This window comes from Chanos chanos, chromosome 6, assembly GCF_902362185.1.
Source record: "Chanos chanos chromosome 6, fChaCha1.1, whole genome shotgun sequence".
Lineage (NCBI taxonomy): Eukaryota > Metazoa > Chordata > Actinopteri > Gonorynchiformes > Chanidae > Chanos > Chanos chanos.
The window spans coordinates 45,135,175-45,152,001 of record NC_044500.1 but is presented as its reverse complement, the minus strand read 5'-3'; the positions used below and the strand labels follow the sequence as shown (position 1 = coordinate 45,152,001).

At 40.8% G+C, this 16,827-nt stretch overlaps 1 protein-coding gene across 1 annotated transcript; it reads right to left on the bottom strand.

Moving 5' to 3' along the window:
* Positions 1-502: 502 nt before the first annotated feature.
* LOC115815452 (uncharacterized) lies at positions 503-13,026 on the bottom strand. Its single transcript, XM_030778406.1, has 12 exons — positions 12,433-13,026; positions 11,137-11,232; positions 10,637-10,870; positions 10,309-10,468; positions 10,113-10,172; positions 7,717-8,253; positions 3,965-4,581; positions 2,660-2,755; positions 2,196-2,483; positions 1,944-2,103; positions 1,748-1,807; positions 503-1,038 (listed from the first exon to the last, which is right to left on the bottom strand). Exons 1-12 carry the CDS (start codon positions 13,024-13,026, stop codon positions 503-505), a joined length of 3,438 nt encoding a protein of 1,145 aa, XP_030634266.1.
* Positions 13,027-16,827: the final 3,801 nt, after the last annotated feature.

The window sequence follows — 16,827 nt, the reverse complement described above, 5'->3', positions numbered from 1 at the left end:
GTGTTTGTTTGAGATAAAATGTCTGTGTATGTTAGTGTGAGAGAGAGTCAGAGACAGAGAGAGACAGAGAGAGAGAGAGAGAGAGAGAGAAATAACAATACACTGCTTTCTTACTGATATTCTATATGATTTAATGAATTCAAGAACATATGAATAAAGTATATTACAAATGAAGCATTTTCAGTTTTCATCAAAACTCCAATTCTAGGAGAACAAAAACTTACACAATGTATGTATGACAGTCTTCCTGTACAAAATTCTCCTTCTCTGATTCACACACAAACTCTCAGCAATGGGGGCACATTGAGCTTCACAAAATGAAGGAAAAAAAACAACAAACACATTAAGAGAAACTTCCCACAGTCAGAGGATGATCATTAGAGTAATCTCAGCTACAATCACAGCACTCCTTTACTACAACCTCCATCCATAATAACCAAATCATGTCTGTCATCAGATAATACAACAATCATTTGATCATAACTGTACCATTCTATTTTATTCATTTTGAATGGTGGCATAACCTCACTGTTGACCCACCACAGACAGTAAACCCAGGATAGAGGGGCTGAGTGAATGTGGTGTGGACTCTGTGGAGGAGGGTCATTGTGTCAGAGATGTTGTAGAAGGACAGAGTTCCTGCCCTGTGGTCCACATACACTCCTATTCTGGAGGAACTGGGAACTATGGGGAGTTGAGTCTCTTTATTATTGTGTCTGAATGAGTAATTAGAGTGAGAACAGAACAGACTCCAGGACTGATCATTAAATCCAAACTTACACTCATAACCCTGTCCTTTCCTCCTGATGTCTTTATATGACACTGATATATAAACCCCAAATTGTCCACTCCACTCAGTCTCCCAGTAACAGCATGCAGACACACTCTCTCTACACAACACCTGACACCACTCATCAAATCTCTCTGGATGATCAGGATATGACTGGACTGTGTAACTCCATGTCACCACTCTGTTCCCCTCAGACAGACAGAGGTGTTTATGTGCTGTGTTGGGATCCAGTGTGAGATCACAGGAATCTGGTGGAGTTGAGGAATAAAAATGACAAATGAACATCAAGACATTTTAAAAATGAAAACTTAAATCACTGACATCAGTAAAAAAAAAAAAAAAAATTAACAAAGACATGAATGAAATGTAATATTCACTGTATGTTAAGCCAAATTTCGAAACCAGCTTATCTGCTGTTGTCTTATTGTGACTGTGGAACGTCTGAAAACTGTCAGCAGTCTAACAGTCATAACTGTCAACTTCACTAATCAACTTTAACGAAGTGAGTGTCAAATGTTGATTCACCTTTTATAAAAGTTTCTGTTATCTTTTCAATTTCTTAATGTCTTTCCTGTACTCTCTCTCTTTCCTGTACTCTCTCAATTCAATTCAACAAGATTTAGCGTCAGATATGTTACCAAAGTAGACCATTTTATGACAAAAAATGTAACACTGTAATGTGAGAGAACCAATAATAATAATGACAACAATAATAATAATAGTAATAATAAGAATAATAATGAATTAAAACATAACAGTTGTTAAGGACTTAAACTGTGTAGGAGTTGTGATGGTTTGTTGTAATCATATAATGACTGACTTATGAAGGTCTGCATTCGAACATGTGTCTGTGTGTGTGTGTGCAACTGTGTGTGTATGCGTGTATGTGTGTGTGTATGTGTGTGTGTGTATATGTGTGCGCATGTGCATGTATGTGTGTGTGTGTGCGCTACTCACATTGTGAGAACTGCTCTCTGGTTTTGGGTTCAGGGAGAGGAATGATGTCAGAGTTTGTCACTAGAAAAACAAAAGGATTCATTAGATTCATTATTAAAGTGTTCACAATAGAAAGAGAAATAGAGAAATAGAACAGAAATTACTTGAAATGAAATATTCTTTACAACATTTAAGTAACAGCATCTAAATCCTAAACCTTTACTGGAAAGTCTTCCAAACTCCTCCTCACAGAAGTCCTCTAGTCGCTCTTTCAGCTGAGAGACAGATTTTCCTACATGCTCAAAAGAGAGGTGTGGACTGACAGTGATGCTGGGTAAGTCTTCAGATCCAGAAGGGGAACAGAGAGAAAATAAACTCTAAACACACACACACACACACACACATACACACACACAGATACACAAGTACAGTCTTGATGGATAGAAACAAAAGTTTATACAAATTTTACTGAGGAGAAGTCAGTTACTGTTATATTGGAGATCACTTTGTCCTCCACTGTTACCTGGAGGAAATGGATGTGATCCTCTGTGTGTGAAAGCTGCTCCAGCTCAGTGTCTCTCCTCCTCAGATCAGAAATCTCCTGCTCCAGTTGCTCCAGGACTCCTTCAACCCAACTCAATTCACTCTTCTCCTGATCTCTGATCAGCTCTGTCACCTCACGGCGCCTTCTCTCAATGGAGCGGATCAGCTCAGTAAAGATCCTCTCACTGTCCTCCACTGCTGCCTGTGCAGAGCGCTGTTAGGAGACACACACACACTGGGGAGGGGGGTTCATTACAATCACACACACACTCAGCTATCACTAGCCCAACACTGGACTCCTCACTGACTGACTGGAGGAGAGCCCTGACTGAGCCCTCAAATGACTCCTCCAGCAGCCAGCTCTTGTCTTCTCCTCTGCTCAACACTCACCCTCAGAGACTCCACAGCCTGTCTCAGCTCCTGCACCTCCCTCTCTCTCTCCTGGATTCTCTCCTGGGTTTTCCTCTGACTTTCTCCCAACTGCTTCTGTTACACAAATAAAACACATCATCACACTTGGTCCATTTACACACAGTCTTCTGTATCCAATGAATCTCAGTATGAAAAAAATTCACTGTTTTGACTGTTTAATTTTGAGCCTGTTTGCCCTCATATATCTGACTGTTTTTAGCACTCTGGTTATGGCATAATGCCCATTTTTCCCTCTGATTACGAATTTATATATGTAATTTCAAAATGAAAATGCGGAGCATTTAATGAGTAGCCAGTAGAAATAAATGATTCCAATCATAATTTATTATAACAGTATCAGTGGAGACAAACATCATGTAACTGAATTCAAAGGGAATGTGTAATTAAATACATAGGAATAGGTATTTAACCCAACAAATGCTCTGCCTTTTTTTAGTTTTAAATACAATCAAATGTATGTAATAAAATGTAATTACAATGTTCCCTACACTGTATGTATACCATAAGATTACATCGGTCACAGCAACAAAAGTATTCTTAAAAAGAATGTAAAAATAGAAAAACAATTGTCAATTTCAGCTACTGAGAAAATAGCCGTGAGAAAATAACCGTGATATCTCTGTGATGATCGGTTAACGTTTGAAAAGAACTGTTTTACTCGAGTAAGATTTCCTCAGTAGTTGTGAGTACAATTTGCTAATCGTTTTCATTTTGTCGATGTATCTGGCATGGATTTAAAATCTACAGTTTGTTCTCCCTTCTCCCAAAACTCTGCAAAACTCGCCATTTTGAAATGAGTTAGGGAATAAACGAAGCGTTAGCATAAAGAATGAAGGGAGCAGGGGCTGGTTTGGACAAAGTTTAATTACAGCATATTTCGTTACGTTGCCCCCTTGTGGTCGGCTCATCCTATTACAATAAACATGCGAACAGTGTAAATGGAAAAACGTTCGGCAACAATGACTGATTTAAATGTAATTTTAAAACAGCGACGCCTCAGGAACATGTAAGTACAACAAGGCCGATGTTTTTCTCCAAACAAGTAAAGCTGTTTCAACTGAAAAGAAAGAAGAAGAAAAAAGAAAAACAACCCCACACTCACTGACTAAACCTCAGTGTGACAGTAGAGCAGTGTCAAGGTTGGTGTGACTTCATGACAAAATAAACAGCTTTTGTTTTCCTAAATCAAGATGACAGTTATCAGTGGTCAGTGCACATTTACACACATTCTCATTGAGCTGTAAGAGAAGTCCCTGTACATACCTGTCTTTCAGTCCTCTCTGCTGCCACTGATACTGTTTTATGGTCTCTGTGTTCATCCACCATACACAGATAACACATGAACTGTTGGTCGGTTCGACACCAAAGCTTTATCAGTTCATTATGATGAGGGCAAATCTGGTCTTGTAGTTTTCCAGTGGCGTCAGTCACATTGTGTCTCTTCCCTTTGAACAGTTCTTCATGACGTTCAAAGTGAGTTTGACAGTAGGAATCCAGACACACCAGACAGGACTTGATGGCTTTGAGTTTTGTCCCAGTACAAACACCACACTCCACATCTCCAGGTCCAGCATAACAGTGAGCAGGAGGAGCAGCAGCTTGGAGTCTCATCTTCTTCAGTTTCTCCACCACTTCAGCCAGCATAGTGTTTTTATATAGAACCGGTCTTGGTGTGACGGTCTGTCTGCACTGGGGGCAGATGTAGACTCCCTTCTGATCATCCTGATCCCAGCAGCCCTTAATACAGCCCATACAGTAACTGTGTCCACAGGGAATAGTCACAGGATCCTTAAGGAGATCCAGACAGACTGGACACATGAACTGGTCCTGACCTACTGAAATACTGGCCTCTGCCATTTTAATGATCGCACTCTCAGAAATATGAACAATCGATTAAACACACACTGATCAGGAAACTCAGATCAGTTTCATGTCTTTGTAAGTGAAAGTATGAGTGACTTCCTGGTTCTGTGTGAGTGTAAGTTTGTCTTAAAGTGGCAGATCACTCATTGCAAACAGAGAGGTGTGGTGTATATGTGTGTGAGAAAGAGAGAGAGAGAGAGAGAGAGAGAGAGAGAGAGAGAGAGAGAGAGAGAGAGAGAGAGAGAGAGAGAGAAGGAGAAGAAGGGGTGGGTGTTTACAAGCACAAGGTCTCACCTGAAGAAACTACATGTGTACTGTGGCTGTAGTGTCACTCTGCTGTTCTCTGCTGGAGACACAGAGATGTACACTGAATATTGAATTTCTATTTTAGTTATTAAGCAGATTTTCATAGCTGAAAGAGGTAAACCTCATTCATAGACACTAATCATTTACAACAGCAATTATTGCAGGATCAAATACACACAAAACTTAATACCCACAACCTCTTCTTAGGGAACTGCACTGGACATTGAGAAGGTGAGAGAATAAGGTGATAGCAACAGCATGTCTTTGGTTTGTGTTTAAAAACTGATCCCATATGTGTGGTAAACTGACAATGAGGATAGTGAATTAGGGTCAGTGTTGAGTTCAGGGTTCAGGTCTGATAGATATTACAATGAGGGAAATCTTTTACTCATAGTGTGAAGAAGACTTAAGATAAACCTCTAAAAATAATAATCATTTAATTTTTACCAAACTTTAGATGACGAATCTGGTCACTGAAACTATCGTAAATTTTCTTTACAATCACTTCATGGTCTGTCTGTCTAGACGAGTAAAATAGCCTCCAGAAAGGTGACAATGAAAATGACTGAGAAAGTTGTTGAATGTGGGGGAAGAAATGTTTTAGTGAGAAGTTGTGTTTTCATTAACAGTCTGTTTAGGGAACAGAGCCCATCTCTTCATAAGTGTTCTCCTCATGGGAACTGATGTATGTAAATGCCCTAGAAATAATTTTCATAGAGTATAATAACCATTTAACGACAGTTATACCAATACACTAAAAGTCCTTTATATATGTTTTATAGGTTTGAAACATACCGCTATCAAACAATGTACAGTCAGCTCTCCGTATCCGCAGGGGACTGGTTCCATGACTTCCCACGGATTCCAAAATCCGCGGATGCTTAACTACATAGTACACATCAGCAACAACTAACATTTTTCTTTCAACGCTTAAAGATTGCTTTTGTTTAATGACCTGAAAGAGAAATACATAGAATAAAACACAGAAAATTTTGAATAGAAGTCCATGTACGGCATATATTTTCTTTATTTATAGCTATATCTTTAAAAAAAAAAACAGTAGCGAACGAACGAGACGTGAGGTGAACAATGCTCAAACAACGAGTGCTCCCAGAGACACGCTGAGGACCTGTGAAGGTGCGGGAGGCTTCAGCAGGGAATGCCTACACGTCAAGTTCAAGTTGCTTTTGGAAATTTTCCGGTTTTCCCCCGAATATTTTCGATTAAATCCGCGATTATTTGGTTAAATCCGCGGATGCTGAACCGCGAAAAAGGAGGATGGACTGTATATATGTCAGGAAGCATCAAGGCGGAGGACACAAGTGCGGGCAAAAACTGAGGTTTTAATGAAACAAATAAACAAAAGAAGCTTTCCACAGACAGGTCTAACAGGAGACCAGAGGGGAGTGCACACAGGTAACGAAGAAACACGGGACTATTCCAAAACACACAACAGAAGAACGGCTCGGTAGACACGGGAAGGTGTAGACTTCGCACTGACTGATCCGACGGAATCACTGAAATGGGAAACTAAAGTGAGGGCAGGTGTGCGGGATGAGAGTGATCAGGCCGGTGATTAGTAGACCGGCGACGCTGAGTGCGGAATGGCTTAGACTGGCGAGGGAGGAGGCGAGGTCGTTACAATGTAACTCGGCTTACTACATAAAACGCCCCCCTCAGGCCTGAAATGGTAACTAGGGTCATGTCTCCTTTCCACCCTGTGACCCTGTTTATTAAAGTTTAATTACAGATAAAGTAGACTGCTCTAGTTCTCTGTTGGGCAGCCCTGTACTAATGTGTGACTACATGTTTACAGGTATAACACTGGTAGTTCATATCAATCTACTGATGATTTATGAAGAGTTTATTGATAATTATTGATGATTAATGAAAACTACATAAGGTGTGGTTGTCATACATGAGGTGTTTTTTGTTTGTCTCCATCTGCTGGTCACATAACGTTTATCTAGAACCAACACTCTCCACACCTTACTATTGGTTGATTACTGTGAGGAGAAGTGGCAGTAGTGGGATATATTGATGTACTGCTGTGTAATGAGATGAATCTCCAGACTCAGACAAACTGGAAGCCTCTGGAAGGTCTGTGATCACTGATAAACAAACACACAGATATCTGTATAGATATGGTGTTGGAGGCTGACATCATGAGCACTCCATGGTTTAAAGCCCTCTGTGGTCTACTGATGGTTCTGGGCAGAGCTAAAAGAAGCCAATCAGATTGAGTTTAGATTCAGTAATGATGTTGTATGGTTGACATGACCATTAGACTGTGTCATATGTTCTATGACTGAGTTGAATGTAATTAGAGTCACCCTCTCCAGAGTCAGTGCTGTCAAAATATCTACTGAATGTGAAAATCACACAGGATTCAGACAGAGAGACACTCAGTTCAGTTTTCATTAATTTACTTCAGTTCATTCAATTCAACATGGACACACTTCTTTTTTTTTTTTTTGCAAAATTAGTAATATTTTAATTAATCTGGTATATGTAAATAAATGGATTAGAAATTATGTACCCTCTGTCTCAGACGTCACATGTCAGATTCCAAAGTACTTTGGTAAAGTGATTTCATCAGGACAAAATCAAGACAGTCATTAAGAGAGACCTTCCAGTCAACACTTCAGACATCTGACCAGAAAACATGTAGAGAAGAATCAGAGGATGATCATTAGAGTAATCTCAGCTACAATCACAGCACTCCTTCACTACAACCTCCATCCATAATAACCAAATCATGTTTATCATCTGACAATAGAAAACACAATCATTTAGCAACATGGCCATGACTGGACTATTGTATTTTATTCATTTTTGATTGTGACACAACCTCACTACTGACCCTAACCCAGTAAAAATGTTTCTGCCGACCCAAAACCCAGGATAGAGGGGCTGAGTGAATGTGGTGTGGACTCTGTGGAGGAGGGTCATTGTGTCAGAGACGCTGTAGAAGGACAGAGTTCCTGCCCTGTGGTCCACATACACTCCTATTCTGGAGGAACTGGGGACTATGGAGAGTTTAGTCACTTTCTTATTGTGTCTGAATAAGTAATTAGAGGGAGAACAGTACAAACTCCAGGACTGATCATTAAATCCAAACACACACTCATAACCCCCTCCTTTCCTCCTGATGTCTTTATATGACACTGATAAAGAAACCTCACTATTCTCACTCCACTCAGTCTCCCAGTAACAGCGTTCAGACACACTCTCTCTACACAACACCTGACACAATCCATTAAATCTCTCTGGATGATCAGGATATGACCGGACTGTCTTACTGCATGTCACCACTCTGTTCCCCTCAGACAGACAGAGGAGTTTATGTGCTGTGTTGGGATCCAGTGTGAGATCACAGGAATCTGGTGAAGTTGAGGAATAAAAATGAAAAATGAATATCAAGACATTTTTAAAATGAAAACTTAAATCAGTGAAATCAATAAAAAACATTAACAGAGTCATGAATGAAATGTAATATTCACTTTACCTTAAACGTATGTTTCATTATACTAAATTCAAATTTCCAAACCAGCCACTTTATATCCAATCTCAACTTTCTCACATAGATAATCTTTCTCATATTAATTTTTAAATGTAAAATTGATTCCTCTCAGGATCACGGTAACCACCAAACAGTTCTCTCTCTCTTTCTCTCGCTACAATTTAAAATTTAGCATTTGGCAGACACTTTTAGCCAAAGCAACTTACAATCAGTGCATCAGTCGGATTCCTATTACCTCATAAGCATACGTCGCAAAAAAGACTGAGCGTCAATTTACTCCTTCGTATTGCGCCCTGGAATTCTTTGACTAAACATAGATACAAGACAAGGGTTTTTTTTTTGTTGTTTTTGTTTGTTTTTTTTTTATTTTAAGGAAGGGAGGTTAGGCAGTGGGGGACAGGTGGGTTCTGAAGAGGTGGGTTTTCAGTTTCGGAAGCTGAAGATGGTAAGAGATTCCGCAGTCCTAACTGTATGAGGGAGGTCGTTCCACCACCGAGGGGCAATGGCGGAGAAGAGGCGTGGTCGGGAAGAGCGGCTGCCGGGTTCCCGAAGTGAGGGGACCGTCAGCTGACCAGAGGTCGTAGAGCGAAGGGTTCTAGTAGGGGTATACGGAGTTATTAGGGACTGAAGGTATGATGGGGTGGAGCCTCTCATGGTCTGGTAGGCCAGCACCAGTGTCTTGAACTGGATGCGGGCAGCTACCGGAAGCCAGCGGAGCGCAGTAAGGAGCAGAGTGACATGAGAGTGCTTAGGGAGGTTGAATACCAGGCGTGCAGCAGTGTTCTGCACGAGCTGGAGAGGCCTGATGGTGCAGGTCGGTAAGCCAGCCAGTAGAACGTTGCAGTAGTCCAGGCGGGAGATGACTACTGATGTTGTATAGGGAGAATCTGCAGGATCGAGTGACTGCCGCGATGTGACCGGAGTAGGTCAGCTGGTTGTCAAGGGTTATGCCAAGGTTTTTGGCTGCTGTGGTGGGGAACACCACAGATCCCTCGATCTCTCTCTCTTTTTCCGTTTTTTACTGTCTCTCTTTCTTGCTCTTTCTCTGTACATCTACTCCTCCTAGTGAATTCAGTTAAACTAATCTGAAGGTTTTATTGTCATAAGTTATGAAAATATCACTAAAGTAAAATCACTAAAGGGGGAGGGATCAAAGGGGGCGGAGCTTATCTGCTGTTGTCTTATTGTGACTGTGGAATGTTTGAAAACTCTCAGCAGTCTAACAGTCATAACTGTCAACTTCACTCATCAACTGTCACACTGTGAGTGTCAAATATTAATTTACTTTTTACAAAAGTTTCTGTTGTCTTTTTATCTTTTTAATTTATTAATGTCTTTCCTGTACCTAGTCATGATTCTTCTCTCACTCTCTCTTTCTGTCTCAGTTCAGTTCAACAAGATTTAGTGTCAGATATGTTACCAAACTAGATCATTTTATGACAATAAATGTAACATTGTAATGTGAGAGAATCAATAATAATGACATGAAATAATGACAACAATAATAATAACAACAACAACAACAATAATAATATGTTAGAGCATAACAGTTGTTAAGGAGTTAAGCTGTGTAGGAGTTGTGAAGGTTTGTTGTAATCATGTAATGACTGAGCTATTACTGTCTGCATTCGAGCATGTGTCTGTGTGTGTGTGTGTATGTGTGTGTGTTTGTGTGTGTGTGTGTGTATGTGCGTGTATGTGTGTGTGTGTGTTACTCACATTGTAAGAACTCATCTCTGGTTTTGGGTTCAGGGAGAGGAATGATGTCAGAGTGTCTCACTAGAAAAACAAAGGGATTCATTAGATTCATTATTAAAGTGTTCACAATAGAAAGAGAAATAGAGAAATAGAACAGAAAATACTTGAAATCAAATATTCTTTACAACATTTAAGTAACAGCATCTAAATCCTAAACCTTTACTGGAAAGTCTTCCAAACTCCTTCTTCCAGAAATTCTCCAGTTGCTCTTTCAGCTGAGAGACAGATTTTCCTACATCCTCAAAAGAGAGGTATGGACTGACAGTGATGCTGAGTGAGTCTTCAGGTCCAGGAGGGGAACAGAGAGAAGAGAAACTCTAAACACACACACACAAACACACACGCAAACACACACAGATACACACACACACACACACAGATACACAAATACAGTCTTGATGGATGGAAACAAAATTTTACACAACTTTTACTGAGGAGAAGTCAGTTACTGTTATATTGGTGATCATTTTGTCCTCCACTGTTACCTGGAGGAAATGGATGTGATCCTCTGTGTGTGAAAGCTGCTCCAGCTCAGTGTCTCGCCTCCTCAGATCAGAAATCTCCTGCTCCAGTTGCTCCAGGACTCCTTCAGCCCGACTCAATTCACTCTCCTCCTGATCTCTGATCAGCTCTGTCACCTCACGACACCTTCTCTCAATGGAGCGGATCAGCTCAGTAAAGATCCTCTCACTGTCCTCCACTGCTGCCTGTGCAGAGCGCTGTTAGGAGACACACACACACACACACACACACACACACACACACACACACACACACACACACACAGAGGAGGGGGGTCCATTACAGTCACACACTTCACTCAGCTCTTACTCAGCCAGTCTGTTCCCTACACTGTGACTCAGTGGGATTGGACAGTAGCCCAACACTGGACTCCTCACTGACTGACTGGAGGAGAGCCCTGACTGAGCCCTCAAATGACTCCTCCAGCAGCCAGCTCCTGTCTTCTCCTCTGTTCAACACTCACCCTCAGAGACTCCACAGCCTGTCTCAGCTCCTGCACCTCCCTCTCTCTCTCCTGGATTCTCTGCTGGGTTTTCCTCTGACTTTCTCCCAACTGTTTCTGTTACACAAATAAAACACATCATTACACTTGGTCCATTTACACTCATACTTCTGTATCCAATGAATCTCAGTGTGATAAAAAAGTTGTTTGCACTCATATATTTAACTGTTTTGGTTTGCTTTAAAGCCCAATTTTTCCCTTCGAGTATGAATTTATATCTTTAATTATAAAACAAAAACACTGGGTATTTGATGAGTAGCCTGTAGTGATAAATAATTACAGTCATAATCAGTATAAGAGTATCAGTGGAGACAGTCATTATAGAGGTGAACTCTAAAGGAATGTGTTATTACATAAAGAGGAGAAGGTATTTAGCCCCACAAATACTCTGCCCTTTCTCCTCTCATTTTAAATACAATCAAATGTACATAATGTGATAAAGTGAAAATAAATCAGTGTTCTCTACACTGTATACATATCACAATATTACATTAGTCAGAGCAACAAATTCATTCATTCATTCGACAGAGAGCAGGAAAAATGCATTTGTGTCAATTTGAGCTAACGTTTTCCCAGGTTAGAAAATAGCCTGTCATCATCTGTCATCGTTTGCGAGGGGTTTTGTTACTCAATTAAGATTCCTAAATAGTTGTAATGATAATTTGCTAATTGTTTTCTTTTCGTCGATGCACTTGGCCGTTAGTATCAATTTAAAATTTTCACAACACTGTGTTCTTCCTTCTAACAAAACTCTCCACGAGACGTCCTCCTCCAAAAGGAAATAAAAGACGAGTAGAGCGGTGATTTTTAGATCCAAGTTTTATTACACCACTTTGCGTAACATTCCCCCCTTGTGGACGGCTAGTTTAATTACATTAAAAATGCGAGTAAGTGGAAAAAAGGTCGCCAGCATTTCTAAATTTTAACACGATTTCAAAACAGAAATGCCTCAGGATCTTGTAAGTACAATGACATCGATTATTAACATATGGATATTTGTCGCATTTGTAATGATAACATTTTATAAGATTCCCATATGGTTGCTGAAAAACTTCTTTTCCCCAATTAGAGAGGTGGTGTCTGTCACCATTAAAATATGAATTACATTATGAAACAGGCCATGTAAATAAAATCATATTCAAGTCTGTCAGTCAGAAATGTTAGAATAATTATGTTGGATCCAAATGACAGTTATCAGTGGTCAGTGCACATTTACACACATTCTCATTGAGCTGTAAGAGAAGTCCCTGTACATACCTGTCTTTCAGTCCTCTCTGCTGCCACTGATACTGTTTTATGGTCTCTGTGTTCATCCACCAGACACAGATAACACATGAACTGTTGGTCGGTTCGACACCAAAGTTCTATCAGTTTGTTATGATGAGGGCAAATCTGGTCTTGTAGTTTCCCAGTGGCATCAGTCACTTTGTGTCTCTTTCCTGAGTGAAGTTCTTCATGACGTTCAAAGTGAGTTTGACAGTAGGAATCCAGACACACCAGACAGGATTTGATGGCTTTGAATTTTCTCCCAGTACAAACACCACACTCCACATCTCCAGGTCCAGCATAACAGTGAGCAGGAGGAGCAGCAGCTTGGAGTCTCGTCTTCTTCAGTTTCTCCACAACTTCAGCCAGCATAGTGTTTTTACCCAGAATTGGTCTTGGTGTGAAGGTCTGTCTACACTGCGGGCAGCTGTAGACTCCCTTCTGATCATCCTGATCCCAGCAGCCCTTAATACAGCCCATACAGTAATTGTGTCCACAGGGAATAGTCACAGGATCCTTAAGGAGATCCAGACAGACTGGACACATGAACTGGTCCTGAAACTCTGAAATACTGGCCTCTGCCATTTTACTGATCACACACTCAGAAATACGAATAAATGATTAAACACACACTGATCAGGAGACTCAGATTAGTGTCCTTTCTCTGTAAGCAAAAGTAAGAGTGACTTCCTGGTTCTGTGTGAGTGTAACTATGTCTTAAAGTGGCAGCTCACCCATAATAAACAGAGAGGTATGGTCTGTGTGTGGGTGAGAGGGAGAGACAGAGAAAGAGAGAGAGACAGAGAGAGAGAGAGAGAGAGAGAGAGATATTTTAACAATGACTTTTATTAAATAAAAAGAGCACATGACATGCACTTAGTTTCTTAATAAGTCATCTCACCAAATGAATGAATCACCCCACACACCTTCAACACCACACATTGGCAAAGAACAACTATAGCGCCAACATCTTCATAGCGACATTGTTGCACAAAGCTTGCCAAGTCTTTCATTGTAAAAACTGAATTCAACAATAATTCTAGTCTATACCACTGCCCTGAACAATGTTATGAGTCCCTGACCACCTCTATTTTCCAGTCTGTTCCATCTTGTGTTGTAAAAAAAGTTTTGCCTGCCCAACAAAAAAATTAAGCAGTTGCCATTTCATTATCTGTCTTTGATTGTACCCTACCCTGGAAACAAAAGTATGTGAAGTAAAATTCTATCCCAGATTGAGTAACACCTGACTCAACAAATCAAAAAGGACTTTTAGCCTTAAACATTCCACCAAACAATGCCAGACAGTTTCCCTGAGTCCACAAAACACACACTTATCACTGACGTTTGAGTTGATAATAGAAACAAAAGCATTGACAGCCATCGCTGAAAATCTCCAGACCGGATGGTGCAGTGGGAAGTGCTGTTGCCACACAGCAAGAAGATTCCGGCCTGTCCAGGGTGTTTCCCTGCCTTTCACCCTAAGAACGCTGGGATAGGCTCCAGCACCCCCTGTGACCCTAACTAGGATAAGTGGCTTAGATCATGAGAGATCTCCAATCTGTTTTGTCAGCAGTGGTTTGTATAGAGCCCCCCAAACTGGGCGTTTTTTTTTTTTACTCAACCCAAGTTTCTCTGTCCACACAGTGTCAGCTCTCCCATTCAGTGCTGATTTATTCAGTATTTTAACACAGCATTTTTTCAGCACTTTCCCTTTCACAGTGTGTACATTTAAGTTTTGTAATCCGTTCAAGTCCAATAGCGGACCTGACATGCCCTTCAAATCTGGGGACCCCCTTTGTTGGGTACAATCTTTCCCAGTCCATAGTCCTTAAACAGGGACCACTCCTCTTCCATCAGTCTTCTTTCAGCTTCCTTCAGCTTCTTTCTCACACTGTTTACGTGGCGGGTGGACCTCTGATGTGGTGGGTGGACCTCTGCCCTAACTGTCATCTGGATTCAGTAAAACAAAAGCCGTTTATTTTGTCATAAATTTAGTAAGACTAATATCAATCTTTTAATTCTCTGACTGAATGAGTGAGAATAAGTTTGAACTTTGAACAGCCAACACCAACCATAAAGACATAAACACCATGTGACACAGGTCTTCAATACTGTCACGCTGATCTGGAGTCAGTGAGTGTGGGGCTGTTTTTTTCTGCAGAAGCACCTTCACTTGTTTGGCCCTGTGGTGTCTCCATAATGAGGTCTTGTGGGAGAAGTTTTCCATGTCACTGTTGTTCATCAGGTCCTGGGTTGTTACCTGTCAATAAATCCTGTGACATCTGTATTAAGCTCAGGGTTGGAGTCAAATTATGCAGACGGAGGGTTGCCAGTCTGATTGACAGGTCCCCAGGCCTTGCCCTCCTTCCTTTAGTAAGACTAATATCAATCTTTTAATTTTCTCACTGAATGAGTGAGAATAAGTTTGAGGTGCTTTAAAAAGTGCATCATCGTGAACCATCTCCATATCAATATCCTGTGTGGTTGTGCTGTCCTTCCTGGACCACAGACACAAGAGGACATATTCACTAAAAGTCCACGGATAGACACAACCCGTTACACTACAACTATTCTATTCTATACATTTATCTGTTCGAAATTCCATCACGCTTTCCCTTTATTTCACTTCCTCCTAACCTTGTCTCTATTTATTCTTCTTGATGCAGATGGTGCTTTAAAAAGTGCTTCATCACCATGGACCATCTCCATATCAACATCCTCTCCTGCCAACACTGACTCTGGAACTGCAGTACCTGTTACACCACACCCCACCTCTTCACTACACTCATTATCAGGTTTTTAAAATTTTTTTGCTTCCATTTTCGGAATCCACCTGCTCTACATCTCTAACATTTCCCCAGGACCATCCTCTGCCAAATCAACTTCAGTTACACCGCTCATCCCCCCCCACAACCTGTTCCTGTGCAGTATTGTCAGAGGCAACACCATTCCCAGTGTACGAAGGCCTTGTGCTTTCCCCCGCTGCACTCCTGCCCGCTGCTACGACCCTCCCCGCGGGTTCAGAAGTTGAATCCCTTGGGATGTCTTCATCTGCCCTCTCAGGGCACGAACGTCTAGTGTGACCTTCTACCTCACATCCAGAACATTTCATGGTCTCCAATGATGCAAATGTTGTATAACCAAAGCCGCTGATTCTAAATTCGAAGGGCACATTCAACTCTTCTACATAATTTTGTTTTTAAATCATGTGTATTTGCTGTCTAAAACAAACATGTTTAAGCAACTATGATTTGCAGCCAAGCGAGATCTTTTTCATGTGTGAAATTATTTGATAATTCACCTATTAGCAGCTCATCCTTAATAAATGGTGGGACATTGGACAAAGTTAGTTTCCTTGCTGGGTGAACAAGTGGCGTTATCGGGGTAAATGTGTCTCGAATGGAAACTCCATTCTCAACTACTATATTTACTTTATAAACACTACCCAGAAAGACCACAATGTTGGGATCGCAAAGATCGGTATCGGGGCGATCAAGTCATTTTTATCTGATTGGTATCGGCTTTACTGAGCACGACCCTAAGCCCGATCCTTTGTTTTACGTTGGCTGTCACACAGGTGTCATAAACGAAGAGCATGATTTGTGGCAGGATGCGGCTAAAATGTCTGCAGTGTGGATATGTTTTAAATTGGGAAATGAAAGCAGTCCAACAGTCACTTGTAATGTTTGCAGTGCGAGCATTTCACGAGGCGGTAGTAACACAGAGCTGCGCTTCATAGGCTACTATCACTTTGATATGGCACCTAAAAAATAAACACTCAGCGGAATACCGTGAGTTCACTCAGGTAACACAGGCAAAGGCTGCTCCGAAGCAACACACATTGGAGGATGTGCTTTTAAAAGGAGAGAGAAATTTCCTTGAGACAGCGACAAGGCCAAAAAGATTACCGAGAGGATAACTGAAATAATCGCTTTGGATGACCAGCCCATGTGGTAGCGCATACAGAGCTGCGTTCAAATTCGGCAAATTGAGGCGAACGTTCCAGGCAAACTGGTTTTTTTTTCAACTTTTAAATTTGAACGTTTTTGAACGTTTTTTGAACGTCAGCATACTCCGACGACATTAATCCTCAAGACTACTAATAACAATCAAGGTATAATTTCAAAATTGAAACACCTAATGCTTTAGCTGTATGTGATGTATGCGAGTTAGCCTAAACTAACGACCACGGAGAGCAATACAGTCGCTTAACTAACGCTAAGGATTGATAACGATAGCATACAAAAAGAGGCTTTTAGAAAAAAGTATCAACGTAACTGACTGTTAGACAACTTAACCACTTGAATTATTGTAAGATTAAATAAGATTGAACACTTACGCATATATTCTGGTATAACTCCCACAGTGCACCTTACCCTCTCAACA